This window comes from Emydura macquarii, unplaced genomic scaffold (genome assembly GCF_026122565.2).
Source record: "Emydura macquarii macquarii isolate MOO-44397 ecotype Brisbane River unplaced genomic scaffold, CSIRO-AGI_Emac_v2 contig_554, whole genome shotgun sequence".
In the NCBI taxonomy this organism is placed as follows: Eukaryota; Metazoa; Chordata; order Testudines; family Chelidae; genus Emydura; species Emydura macquarii.
In genome coordinates this window covers 700957-715791 of record NW_027130691.1, presented here as the reverse complement: position 1 = coordinate 715791, position 14835 = coordinate 700957, and the positions used below count along the sequence as shown (strand labels likewise).

Below are 14835 nucleotides of genomic sequence, written 5' to 3'. Positions count from 1 at the left end.
AGAAGCTAGGAAGGCTATTTTAAAGTTAAGGGTGGAGTGGCTGAGTCAGCACTACTGACAAAGTTACATTTAGGCTTAAATCCAAGTCAAGAAAAACTTTGCTGCTGCACGGAAACGCCTCACAATTCAGCAGAAGAATTTCTGGAGTCATGTGATGAAAGTATCAGTAAATATAAAGCTGCAGTAAGATTAATAATCATACTGAGAAGAACTTTGTAAGCCAGGCTTGCCTCAATAGGTTTTGAGCTGGCAAAATGGTGAAAGCATTAAGCACCTAAGTGAGTATGTGTGAGGTCTGCAGACGAGAGAACTAGCCTGCATGCACATGCTAGTGGTGCATGGGGTCCTTCAGCGTCGAGGCAAAGCAGCTACAGTGAAAAGCTTTGCTTGTGGAGACTTGCTAAACCCATCGCTGCAATATTTCTGTGCCAAGAGCTTTGTTTCATGGCTCTGAGAAACAGAGCATCAGAATGTACCTAAGGCACAAGCAAAGAAGAAAAAATGCCCTTTGGTTTCAGACTTGAGCTCTTCTCCCAGCCTCCAGGGGCCTCACTCTGTCCCACTGCAAGTCACGCAGGCTGGGAACAACTGAGAAAACACAAACCTCTCAACACCCACGCAGGGAATCACGACGCTGAGGAAACCCATTCCAGCTTCTGCTTCCCCAGACTACATTTCCAGCGACAGAAACTGAACATGCACAGAGATAGGTGGGGAAGAGCTCCATAAAGAAGGAAGTGCTTTGCAGAGGAGAACTGCAGCAATTCCTCGGGCTGAAGGTTTAGCCCCTTTTGAAGACACACACACACACACACACACACACACACTAGGTCTGTCCTCTGTACTGTACAAAGGCCATTTCAGTCCAGTCTCTGTGTGTTCAGAACTGGGAAATATCCTCCGATGCTCTCGGTGGGAACCCCCTGGGGGCCGTGCCCTCTGACGGGCATCCTTCAAAGGGGGGAGAAGGCCCTTCAGTAAAGGTTCCCCTTTCCCTCCTGCTCTCACCACTGGTTGTAAGTAGCTCGTCATTACTGATACACGCTGGACTAAACCAGCCTTTGAGCAACTGCACAGCGCTAGCTAGGAGAAGCAGCAGGGGTGCTCTGGCCCAACAGCTCTGCTCCTTCTATTTAGCTAGGATTCCTGAAGTCAAACCCGAGGGACAGCGCTGGCTCCATCCTACTAGGGCTGGTCAGGCAGCGCGGCTGGATCTAAAGCAAAAGTTCGGCTGAACGGGGATAATTAGAAATGGAATCCCCCACAGACCGACTCTTGCTCACTTTCTTCCCACTCTCATCTCCACCACGCCCCAGGAAGGCGCTCATGCTATCAGGGGTTCCCCGCTATCCAGTTAACACTGAACTCAATCCTGAACACCATGTCCCTGGTCTCCTGAAAGGCAAGTGTCCAGACCACACAGGGCAAAACTGCAGGGGGCCAGGGACAGCAACTTGTTTTTAATTCTAGGCCTATAAAACTGAGTTTGAACAATGACCACACGAGTGGGAGAGATCCTAGATTCACTCTTGTTCCCACGGCGAAGACACCAGGGCTTAGTCCAGGCGCAGGCCTGGCTGGCTGATGGTTTTAGGAACGGCTGCGGTGGGCAGTGCCATGTTCCTCTTGCTAAGGGACTCTGGCCTAGGGGCCCGACAGGTCAGCTGCTCAACGTACCAAACTGACAGGAACCCAAAGGCCTCCCCAAGTGACCTGGAGAAAGTCAGCAACGAATGCCCCCCAACTGCCCACAGAGGCCGTGACACATGCTCCCCCTGCTCATGGCTAGCAGAGCCCACAGCCCCACCCCCACCATAGCCACAGAAGCACTTCCACCCCCGTGGCACATGCCCCAAACCCCGTCCAGCAGAGCGCAGGACACGATACTCTTGCCCTGTTGTCTGCCAGCAGACCCAGAGAGCAGTTCTCATGCCCACCTGCAGAAAAGACCTGTCTCAGCACCTGCTACAGACATGGGGAGCATAATTAGCTCTTTGCTAAATGTATTTGCATTTGTATTTTGCAAAATCCCTTATACAAACATAAGGGGCTGGCAGATTCACAGCGTCCTCCTCTTGGCCCTCAGATCCCGTGGTACTAACAGCAATGTTATCAACGCACAGTGCTGCTCTTCAATGGTAAACGCCACAAAGGGGTTCTTGCCTCAGAAACCCATTTAGCCTCACACATTTGCCATAATTGGAGTAAAGGAAAAGGAAACTCGGAGCACTAATTAGAAAGCTGGGGCTGTTGTGTTTTCTCCACTCCACCTTATCATCTTCATTCAGCTCTTGAAGACTCAGCTATTAAAAGAAATTAAGTAATTCATCAAGCCCATTTCAATTACCTGCCACTGATAACATCAGAGCACAATTAGCATCTACAAATGAACTAAGTGCCAACTGCCAGGCAGCAACAGAAGCTAATTTACAGTGTGGCGCTGCCTGCTAGAATTACAATGCCGGGGGCTGCCAGCAAACAGGCATTTCATCATCCCACAGCCCCTCTCTCCCACACCCATCACCAACCACACTTGGCCTGCTGAGGGAATTAGCCAGGATACGCACAATGTAGAAAGTCACAGCAAAAGCAGCAAGAACCACCTGTGCTTTCTGAATTCCCCACCTAATGCTCCAGGGAAAGGGAGAAGCAGAAGGGAGCGTTCCCTGTAAACCCTCCTTCCAGTGGGTACTGTAGGACACGAATGTCTCCTCAGCACAGGGACGGATGCCATCCAAAATCTGTTCGTTTCTGCACTTGCTTTGAAAATCAGCTCTGCCGGGATTTGGCCAATGCATCCTTTGGGTTACAGAGAAGGACATGAGCAGTAGCACTCTGAAAAGTTAACAAGCAGAGCCACCTTTTGGACCATGAAACATGCCCTGCCCTCACACTTGACTGCTCAGCTGGGCCTGATGTCCTGCATGGCTCCCAAACCCATGACATGATGCCCTCGGCCCCACTGGAGGACATTATCATGCTGCCACACCTGCTTTGCCCCTAAAACCTTCTCTTTGCTCACGTTTGCAACCACCCGACCTCATCCTCGTATCATTTCATTCCCCGCTCTGCAATTGCCTCATGCTTTTCACTCTGCCACTTGGACACATTAAAAGGCTGGGCACATTGCTTCGGCACTTTGAACCTGCAAAGTGCCCGCTCGCCGCTGGAAAGACGGGACTAAGATGAGGAGCTGGCTTGGTGGAAGCAGGGTATCTGAGAAGTTGACACAGCAAAGTTCCCTGCAGCAGGCCATGTGGTTAGTCATTGCTACACTCTTTGAATGCACTCTGCCCCACACAGGGCACTTACCTAGATTGGAAGACGCTCTGCCCTCAGCGGCTCGGTCCTGCAGACTCTCAGCAATGCCCAGCTGTTCTTCATGGTACTGCTTGGCCCGCTCCAGATCTTGCATACACCTGGCAGCATGGCCCAGGCCAGCATAGGCCCGCATCTCAATGGCCTTCTCGGCCAGCTCCTGGGCCAGCTCCAGCACGTAGTTGTGATAGGACATAGCCTTGTCGAAGTTCCTCCGGTAGTGGTAGGCGCTGCCCAGGTTGCTATAGGCCCGTGCCTCCTCCCGCTTGTTCCCCAGCTCCTTGGCAATCTTCAGGTGCTGCTCGTGGCACCGCACTGCGTTCTCAAAGTCCCCCATAGCAATGTACACTGCCCCCATGTTACCCAGCTCCCGAGCCTCCGACAGCTCGTCTTTGGATTGCTTCGCAAGGAGGACACACTGCTTGTGACTAGCCAGTGCATTGGGGTAATCGCCAATGGCTGTGTAGACGTGGCCCAGGCTGCTCAGAGCTGAGGAAGCTGCCTGCGAGACAGAGAGAGAGGGTGAGCGCCTATGGAAACAGAGTCAGGTCAAATGACTCACAACATTCACCCATTAACCTCTAACAGACTCTTCCGGGGAGGCTCCAACTCTGCTTACCGGCGGTTCAGCGGAAGCCTGGCTATCTGCACCTGCAACATATGTTCAGGAGAAAAATCCCCAGCTGCCAAAGTGGGCAATGTGCAGTTTGTGCCGCTCCAGCACCTGGGCCTGTCTCGGAGGCAGTTCAGGGCAATGAGCGGCCCAGGGGCACCTGGGGGCTGGCAAGGACTGCTTGGGATTCTGACCGAGGGACATTCCTTCCCAGACCCTGAGAGACGCAGTCGGGAGACCCGCAGCGCTGCAAAAGCTAGCGACTCTGGGGTAATACAGAATGTGGAATCTGCAGGAATACTGAGGCAGTATCAGGCGCCGTGAGGTGAGACCAAGCCGTGTGAGCCGCCTGAGAGAGCAGAGTCCCCCCCATAGGCAGCTGCATCTCAGCCCATCTCTCATCACTACTGTAACACTACGTTCATTCCCGTTCTCACAGCAAAGTCGTGAGCTGGGAGAGCAGAGTGGAGGAAGGATGCTCTAGCGACCGGAGTCCCATGTCTTTACAGGGGAGGGAAGAGCATTTGAAATAAATCCAAAAAGCCTTTTGAGATTGTGACTCATCAGCACATGGACAGACTTTATATTTAACAAGACAAAGGATGTGAAAATCAGCTTCTCTTTTATCCGCCCCACCTGCAAGGACCTGGGAGCTGGGCTCTGCATCCGTTTGGCAGAGCAACGACACAGACCCTTAGAGCAGGGCCAGGGACCAGGTGCCAAGGCCACATTCCTTACTGTGCCTTAAGGATAACTCAGCCCTGCTGCAGAAGGTGCACTGACCCCTGCTTCCAGGTCCGGGACAATCCATGGCTCCCATGTTTCCATTCCCTTTGCTGCCCAGCCCTTCTGCTGTCTCCGAGAGCAGGTGGCACTGAGTGGCCCACGGTGATCTCTGACTCATGCTCATTTACACCACAGCTACCCAAGGGCATTATCCAGAACTGGCCAGCTGAGATGGTGCTAAGATGTCTCAGCACTGCTAAGTGTACCTGGCTATCCATCCTGGCGCCTGTGCCCCCCTCCCCTCACCCCTCGATAACTCCCTGGGCTTAGGAGGGTGGTTTCCTGCAGCTGCTGTTTATTTAGAGCAGTGTGTAAACTGACCCCACACCCAAACTCCAGGACAGGTACAACGATAAACGATCAATGATTAGACTCTGCCCACCAAGAGAAACCATCAATATCTACCCACCTGCTCCTTGAAAGCCTGGGGAAGCAGGTGGGTTTTGCAGCCTGCCCAAAAGGCCAATTAACTCCCGCTTTGTTGGAGCAATAGGGGAAGCAAGTTCCAGAGCTGAGGGCTCCTTATGGAGATACCCTGAGCGCTAGCAGCTCTGGCATTCAGCCCAACTCAACTCCTAGAGCATCAGCCAGGGAGAAAAATGTCTCCTGGACCCAACGGTTTAGGTGTCTGTAGATCATACCCTGCCGCCTGAGTTGCCCTGAGCAGCTGCTGTGTCAGTGAAGGCCAGAGGATGACAGCAGGATCCCACAAGATGGACTCACCCCAGAGTGAGGTTAGGAGGAAAACATTTTACATTTATAGGGAGGGTCGTGCGCCGAGCGTCTGCTGGGGTCTGTCCCCAGTAGCCATGAAAAGCCTGCTGTTAAAACCCGCCATCCGCTCCCCATGGAAGCCACGTCTCCCCCCAGCAGATATAGGCCTTTGAAAATGCAGTTCCCACCCAGCCTGGGTGCCTTCCCTGGGGCAGTGCAGCCACTTCTTGCTATGCTGAGATTTTCCTGATCCCTTCAGCTGGAGGGCCTTGCCTCCAGACTGGACACAGCCAACAGCTGAGATGGGTTCAACTTCAGTCCCTGTCTCTGGGCAGGCCATTAACCCCTTCCTGCGCACCGCATCACATGCACCCAGAGATGAATGGGCAGTAGATCAGAAGGTTTCTTCTCTATCAGGAAAGCTGGTTCCAGTCCCCTCATCTGGTGCTGCACTAGACTGTTCTAAGTAGCTACAGCCTCTCCAGCTACAGCAACTCGTCTTTCAGGGCTTTCAACAACTGAGGCCAGAGGAGCCTTCCTAATGATTATTTTTATTACAGTTGTATCACAGGTGGAAGAATACTGCAGTGTCAGGAAAATCTATGGGCCAGAGCGAAGGGCAGATAGCACAGAGGATAAATTATTTCCATGCTCAGCAACATTAATGTACTACTGTTTCCAAACCAAGGGTTTGTAAATGTGCTGTGCTGATGCAAATTAACAGATTCATAAGGAAACCAGCTTTTCTGATACAAGAAGATGAGGCAAGAGATTAGCTACTAAACACAACTGAGAGGTCATGAGAATCGAAAGTTGGCAAGAAGCGCTACCTTGGCCAGCTCTATGAACAGCGAAGCTGCATTTGCTTTCCCTGAGGTATCCTTTTAGGCAGCTTAATTATACCATAAACCTGACAGAATTCACAATGACTTCGGTTTTGACTTTATGCTGCAGATGAACTTCATGCAACACAACAGGCAGCCAACCCCTGAGACCAGCATGGTGATTTCCCTGGTGAGGCTGATGCACACCCCTGGGATAGAAAGTCAGATGACTTTCCTAGGGGTTCCCTGGGGGTCTCGGAAGTGCTCCTCTTAGAGCCCTGAGGATTCCCCTTCCACATCTCCTGATGGGCCTGATCCTGCTGGCCAAAGAGAAGAGGCTGGAATGGAATTCCTGCAATCCAACACGAGGGGCATGGCTGAGCCAGGCTTTGGTAACCATGCTGCCATCTAGGGCTTGATTCAGTTAAGTTGCTTTTGCTGCTGTAACTTACACCAGACTGGAAAGGGCAGCAGCTGGCGGCAATTTCCCTAACCTGCTCTTACACACATCCCTGGTAGTGCGGAGCGAGGGGACCGAATGAGTCGGCCTGGGCTGGAAGTTACGCTCGGCCCTGGGACACGCTGCGCCAATCCACCTACTCCAGCTAGTGAGCACCGCAATGAGCTTATAGGACATCACTTTGCAGGGGTTTGGAGCCTGACTGCTCTCCTGAAAAGGAAGGAGTTACACTTTGCTACAGGGAAGGCTGTTGAAAAAGGGAGAGACCATTTCTGCTGGGACCAGAAGGCTGATGGGCTGCACCAATGGCCCAGGTAGGATTGCTGGAGAGACATGTTCTGCAAAGTGATAGAGTAGAAAGGGGGGCTTCTCGTCAGGCAGGAAGTCACTTGTCTCATGTGCAGACAGTGCTGGTAAAAAGGCAGTTACAGTATTTGCTCAGAAGACTATTTCCTATGGGGCACCTCACAGAACATTCCTGCACTGGCTCCTGGCCCCACCCCTCACTTCTGCAACTCCTGCTAATGCTGGAAAGTTTTAGGCAGTTACCAAGAGTTTGTCAGCCAGCTAGCTGAACCAAAGACGAGGGGTCCCAGCAGAACAATAACTTATCTGGGAATGGACGTGGATTTGTAGGGAATGAATCCATGTACCTAACTGCGAAGGTGCAGCGCCTCATTACCCTGGTGGTGTGGGGGAGGCTGCAGACATGATGCTGGCCTCCCAAACCCTCTCACTGGCAGGCTGGCTGAGGTTGCAAGCAGGGTTATCCATTCCAGCAGGGCCACTTTGTTTCCATACATTCAGCAGCAGCAGCAAGTGGAACTGGGAGGAGGCCCCATTCCATCCAAGTTAGTTTCATAGCAGCTTGAAAGCGGTTTGGCTGTTTGGAAAGAGTTCTCCAGCAATTTAATGAAGTAACTATTTGGCAAGCACTAAAACGGAACTGCAGTTATTTGAGGGTGGGTCTGATGGAGAACTAGAGGCAGAAATCAGAATTTTTGCTTTGTGAAATTTCATTCAAGTGAAAATGGCTCAATGTTGTATCTATATTCCTAGCCCAATGGTAAAACGCATGCCCTTAGAAACCTTGTATAGGCTCTGTCCAGAACAGTGTAAGGCCCTGTACAGGCCGTGACTCAAACAAAATACACCTGGGCTCCCATCAGCTCTGGTGACAAGCGCAGAGATGCTGGTAGCCTGTTCTAGACATAGTTAAAGCCCAGTGCAACCCAACCCCTGCAGCCTCAGTTAATCAGAACACACTCAGCCACGTCCAAGGTGCAGTAGCTGGGGAGAAGAGGCGTGACATGAAAGCAGTGGATCTCAGCACTCTGCCACATCCAGAGAACCTCACATTGCACACTGAGAAGAAGCATTTAGCAAGTCCCCAGGCTTGGGAACCAGAGATTTGGGCTATTACAGTAATTTATTCCCAGGGTTTGTAATCACTTAGTCCAGCCTCACCCCCAGGCACAGCCAGAAGAGGAAGCATAGGGAATATGGGTTGGGCAGGAGGGGCTTGACAAGCCTTCGCTCCCACTGTGGTGCTCCCACTGGGCTATTCCCATGTATTTTATTCTGCAGTGCTTTGGACTGGTGAGCAGAAGGATGTGTGCCCTGTGTAGACTCGGAGACAGATTTCTCGATCATTTTTGTGTCTGCAGGAGTGCCCATGGTGCTTTCGGCTTCTCCTGGGCTAGTTCCCTGCAGCATTTTTTCTGCAGTAAGATAATTATCAGTGCTCACACTGTACTCTTGGGGGTCATTAGTGGGAAGACTGTGGAGCCTGACACTGAACTAGTATTTGGAAGCAATTTGGTGATTAAATCTGCTCAGGGACAGCAGGGACATGCTTCTGGGAACTGGGAACAGAACTGGGGAAGTCATATTCATTGTATACTTAATACAATCCTCCGCAGAACGTCCACTGGGAACTTTCAGTGGCTCGTGCATAGAGCTAACAGAGGAAGGGAATTCCATCTGCATTTGAAAAAGCCTTGTACCACCACAAGGGGAGCATCGAGGCAAGGTGGATCCCTGAGGTGTCTGCCTGAAGTGGACTCCAGATGCATGCTCAGGAGTGGCTTGGCTTTGCATCAGGGTGATGGGAGACTCTGGCTTGGTACCACTGGGGTTTTGCTTCAGGAGACGTGAAGAAAATTAATGCTTTATAAAGCTGACAAAGACAAATCTTACAGTGGAGGTTGCTCCACCTATAATCATGCAATTTATTGCTTTCATGGAAAAGCAAGGTTACTTACCAATGACTGCTGTTCTTCGAGATGTGTTGCTCATATGCATTCCACTATAGGTGTGTGTACGCCTCCGTGCATGGTTACCCAGAACTTTTTCCCCTTAGCAGATCTCGGAGGGCCGGCTCCGGTGCCCCCTGAAGCCCCACACACACGCCGCGGTATATGAGGCGCTGCCGGCCCTACGCCCCCTCAGTCCCTTCTTTCTGCTAACTCCGGCAGCGGGGATGGGGGGTGGGTTGTGGAATGGACATGAGCAACACATCTCGAAGAACAGCAGTTACTGGTAAGTAACCTTGTTTTCTTCTTCGAGTGCTTGCTCATGTCCACTCCTCTATAGATGACTAACAAGCAATACCTTTCAAGGTGGGCCGGAGTTACCGGTGAGCTGCCCTCAGCACCGCTCTGCCGAATCCCGTGTCCTCTATCGCCTGCTGGTCGATGGCGTAGTGGGATGTGAAGGTATGCACCGACGACCAGGTGGCAGCTTTGCAGATGTCCTGCACTCTCTCTAGGGGCACTCTCTCCCGGAAGGCTGTAGAAGAGGCTTGAGCTCTAGTTGAGTGCGCTGTGATGGTTCCTGGAAGCGGCACCTTCGCTTGCTCGTAGCAGCACTTGATGCATGATGTAAACCACGAGGAGACGCGCTGGGTGGAGACAGGTGAGACTTTCATCCGGTCGGCCACTGCGATGAAGAGCCGCGTCGATTTCTGGAATGGCTTTGTACGCTCGATGTAGAAGGCCAGGGCTCGTCTCACGTCCAGCGAATGCCATCTCCTCTCTTCCGCTGAACTGTGCGGTTTGGGAAAAGACATGTGGAGAAAAATATCTTGATTACAATGAAATTGGGAAACCACCTTGGGTAGGAAGGCTGCGGACTCAGCTGAACCTTGTCCTTATAGAATACAGTATAAGGGGGCTCCGAGGTCAAGGCCCTAATCTCGGAGACCCTCCTAGCTGAGGTAATGGCCACCAGGAAGGCTACACCTTCCATGAAAGGAAGAGCAGAGGGCATGAAGCCATGGGTTCCAAGGGGGGCCCCGTGAGTCTCGAGAGGACCAGGTTGAGATCCCAGGGAGGCACCGGGACACAGACCTGCAGATAAAGCCTCTCCACCTCAAGGAACCTGACCAACGTGGGATGGGAGAACAGGGATCTCCCCTCTTGCGGCTGATGGAAAGCCAAAATGGCCACCAGGTGAACCTTCAGCGGGCCAACACCAGACCCTGAAGCTTTAGCTGGAGCAGATACTCCAGGATTGCCTGTACAGGTGAGAGGCTGGGCGGAATACCCCGGGACTCCGCCCAACAGGTAAACCGCCTCCATGTTGTCCGTCAGCACCTGCACCATTCTGCCTGTCATTCTGCCTTGCACGCTAGGTGAATAGCCCTCAGCTCCTTCATGTTGATGTGCAAGCGCATCTCCTCCCCCGCCCAGAGCCCCTGAGTGCCTAGGTTGGCGGTGATGTGGGCTCCACATCCTACGTCTGACACGTCGGAAATTAGGGTGACTGACGGGACCAGTTCCCTGAACGGAACGCCCTTCATCACTGCCCTGGGAGTCCGCCACCAGTTTAGGGAGGCTAAGACGGACGGGGGAACTGTGACCACCCAGTCCAATGGGTGTACCGAGGCCAACCATGCCTGAAGAGGTCTGAGCCTCAGGCGAGCTAGTCTCACTACGTACGTGCAGGCCGCCATGTGGCCTAACAGCTGTAGGCAGTGCCTGGCTGTTGTCGTGGGGCAGCAGTGCAGCTGGGAGATGATAGAGACCATCGCCTCGAAACATGGTTGAGGCAGGAAGGCTCTGGCCTGGGAAGCGTCCAGGGTGGCCCCAATGAATTCTATGCGTTGCACTGGGGTTAGCGTGGACTTCTGCTCGTTTATGAGCAGTCCCAGCCTGCTGCACATGGAGCAAGTGAGGGTCACGCTTTCCTGCACTTGGGACCTGGACCTGCCCCTGATCAGCCAATCACCCAGATAAGGAAACATTTTCACTCCCTTTCGTCTCAGGTTGACAGCCACTACCGCCATGCACTTGCTGAACACCCTTGGAGCCGAAGATAGGCCAAAGGGCAGGGCTGTAAACTGGTATTGGGAGCCAGCCACCGTGAAACGTAGAAAACGCCTGTGACCGGGGAGGATAGACACGTGAAAGTATGCGTCCTCGAGGTCTAGGGCGGCATACCAGTCTCCTGGATCCAGCGAAGGGATTATGGAGGCTAGGGAGACCATGCGAAACCTGAGTCGTTTGACATATTTGATTAGACGACACAGGTCTAATATGGGTCTCAGACCCCCCCTTCGAATAGAACTCCTTCCCCCTTCTGCCTTGAGGCACCATTTCCACCGCTCCGAGGTTGAGGGGGGTGTCCACCTCCTGCAAGAGAAGTTGCTCGTGAGAGGGGTCCCTGAAGAGAGACGTAGGGGGAGGGTTGTTGGGGGGGGTAGATGTAAACTGCAGGGCATAGCTCCCCGAGACTATCCCAAGGACCCAACAGTCCGACATGATCTTTGCCCATTTGGGACAGAAGGGCCTTAACCTGTTTAGGAAGGGGTGGGGTGGATCCAGGAGAGCAGCCGGGGCGTCACCGTCGAATGCACCATCAAAATTGCTTTCCCCGGTTGCCCGACATCCTGGGGGCCCCTGCTGAGGAGCTGAGAACGAGCCGGGGGGCTGATTCCTTCTTCTAAACCCCCATTCCTATCCCTATAGGGTTGAAAAGGCCTGGGCAGAGGCCTTGGCTGCTGCTGCGCCTGGGGCCTTGACTGAGGCCTGGAAAACTGGGGCATGTAAAGGCCCAGGGAGCGAAGCGTGGCCCTGGAGTCCTTCAGACCGTGCAACTTCGCATCGGTCTGGTCGGAGAATAGGGCCGACCCATCGAAGGGCAGGTCCTGAATAGACTGCTGCACCTCCTGGGACAGGCCCGAGGATTTCAGCCACGAGCACCTTCTCATACGGATGGCGGAGGCTATGGCCCTGCCTGCTGAGTCAGCAGCGCCACAGGATGTCTGGGGCGCTGCCCTTGCTACTGTGGTTCCTTCCTCCACGATAGTGCTAAAGTCTGCAGCCTGGTCCAGCGAACCGCCTGAGGGAGTCCCACAGGTTGAAATTATATCAGTCCAGGAGGGCCTGATGGTTGGCAATCCTGAGCTGCAGGCTTGCCGTGGAATAAACCTTTCTCCCAAACAAGTCCAGCTTCTGATTGTCTTTGTTCTTAGCACTGGACCCTGGCTGACCTTGCCTATCTCGCTGGTTAGCCGCGTCTACCACCAGGGTTCCCGGGGCGGGTGAGTAAACAAATACTCAAACCCTTTAGCCGGGACATAATATTTCTTCTCGGCCACCTCTGACGTAGCGGCGACCAAGGAGGGGGTTTGCCACAGGGCCTTTACCATCTTAGGGACCTTTCGTGGACTGGCAGGGCCACTCTCGCTGGGGCAGAGGCCACCAGCACATTGAAGAGGCTATCTTCGGCCTCTTAACTCCTTCACCTCCAGCCCCAAGTTGGAGGCCACCCTCTTGAGCAGCTTCTGGTGCGCCCTGAAACCCTTCAGTGGTGCCGAGTGGTCCCGGGAGACTGCCTCATCAGCTGAGGGGGAAGAAGACTGTTGAGGTGACTCCGGGGGGTGCGCCCCCTCCTGGCGCAGGGTTGTACCCGCTGAGGGTCCCTCCATGGGGTCCGACTCCTCATCCAAGGAGTGGTGTCTATGGGCCTTTTCCTGTGCCAGAGGCATGGGCTGCACCCCCGACATTGTTGTGGCCATTGTCCCCGGGGCCACCCCGGGGCTGACTTAGCACCACAGGCTGTGACGCTTTGTGGGGGCATCGACTCGCCCGACGACTGTCCCCCCGGGAGACCCCGAGCCATCATCATAGTCAGAGGCCCTGGACCGGCGGTGCTGTGTTCATCCTCGGTCCCGGGCACCCTTCCGTGCCGGGGACCGCCCTCTCGACGCCTCCGAGCTGGAGGACGATGAGGACTGCCTCCGTCGTCACGAGTGGTGCCAAGGAGCAGGGGTGCCCTCCAAAGAGCTAGAGGTACCGGAGCGTCGTCTCGGTACCGATGATTTCCGCTGCCGCTTGCCTTGCAGCCCTGCAGACCCCTTTGGTGACCAAGGCTGGCGCTGCCCCTGAACTCCTCGGTGCTGAGCCGGACTCTGGTGACCAGATTCTCTGCGCCGCGAACTCTGCTGTGCCAGGTCTTCCTCCGGCGACCGGGTTCCATGCCGCCTCGGTGCGGGCAAACTCCTTGCTGCCGGGGATCTGGAACGGGAGCTGTCCGAGTGCTGCCTGGCAGACCTCGACCGGTGCCACCTCCTGCCATGCGCTGCCTCTGGTGCTGCGGATCGATGTTGGAGCCGAGAGGGAGACTCGGTGTCCTGTGCCGGAGCAGGTCGGCTCGACAATGCCGACCTGGAGCAACTACTGGGTGAGCGGCTCTGCACTACCCCCGGAGGTCGTCAGGCGGGAGATCTTCCTCCCCGTACCGGGCATCTCCACCGCAATTCAGGGGGACCCAATGCGGGTTTCCCCCGTGGCAGTGGCCCCTTCTCCCTCAGCGGAGCAGGGGGGCGGAGCTGGCGTAGGCAAGGCCAACAAGGCTCTTGCCACCTGAAAAGCCTCCAGTGTCGACGGCGTCGGCAGGGGCACTCTCCCACTCCCAGGAATTGGGGGAGGCTCCCTGACCGGAGATGCAGGCACCGGTGCATCTCTGCACTTGACCCTGGCCGTACCGACAGCGCAGAGAAATGTCCACACTCTGCACGCTGCTTCTTCCTCTTCAGTGCCAGGGATGTTGCTCGGTGCCAAGTCGAGGGAGGTGCTGACAGTGTGCGCTGTACCGAGGTCACGCTCGGTACTGATGTGGAGCAGGTCGGCACGGACGCCAGGCGGAACGCTGCTTCCATCGACAGGGCTTTCAACCAGATTTCTCAGTCCTTTTGAGTCCTCGGTTTAAAAGCCCTGCAGATCTTACACTTCTCTTTTCTGTGGGCTTCCCCCACGCACTTAAGGCAGAGGTCATGGGGGGTCACTGAGGGGGAAGGCCTTCCCACAGGAGGCACGTGGCTTGAAGCCTGGCTACCGGGGCATGGCCCAGCCGCTCGAAGTCCCCGCAGGGACTTGCCTTATCTCTAACTACTCTAAACAACACTTAACAACTACTTAACTAACTAAAACTAACTTAGAATATCAACAAGACCAAACAAGGGGAATAGTACTTACTGCGAGCAAGGCTAGTTCCAGCAACCCACGGGCGGAAAGATGGAACTGAGGGGGCGTAGGGCCGGCAGCGCCTCATATACCGCGGCATGTGCATGGGGCTCCAAGGGGCACCAGAGCCGGCCCTGCGAGATCTGCTAAGGGGAAGAAGTTCCAGATAACTGTGCACGGAGGCGTGCACACACCTATAGTGGAATGGACATGAGCAAACACTCGAAGAAGAAGCAGACTCTCCTGCAACCAAGCTGAGGCACAGAAGGGAGTTTTCAAAAAGAAAATACATTTCTAATTATTCTGCTTTTCCTGAGACCAGCCAGATTAGCTTTTCTCACTCAGGAGGGTAAAGAGCCTGATGCTAAACATATGTATAATAAAAAGCACAATTACAGGGGGACTTGATAATAAGGAAACACAAGGGCCTGGGATGTTTGACCTAAGCCAGAAAGCGGCCATTTCACAGCTATCCTGTTAGGAAAAAGGTATCAGAGTGAGAGCTCAGCCCTGTAGGTGAGAACACCATGCACATTAGCCGTGAATACTGCAGTGTCTGTGGTGATTGTCAGAAGGCTCCTCCCAGCCCTGGTGCATACACACTCGCCAAAGATGATGTCTGGATAGCAGAAACATGGCTTCCATCAGCGC

At 54.0% G+C, this 14835-nt stretch overlaps 1 protein-coding gene across 3 annotated transcripts in view; it reads right to left on the bottom strand.

Annotated features, from left to right (window-relative positions):
• The window catches only part of TTC28 (tetratricopeptide repeat domain 28), a 358389-nt gene that overhangs the window by 75236 nt on the left and 268318 nt on the right, over positions 1 to 14835 (bottom strand). For all 3 annotated transcript variants that reach the window (XM_067539398.1, XM_067539400.1, XM_067539399.1), the window contains one exon: positions 3313 to 3820. In XM_067539398.1, coding sequence (XP_067395499.1) covers positions 3313 to 3820 — 508 coding nt within the window. The remainder of the gene's footprint in view (positions 1 to 3312; positions 3821 to 14835) is intronic.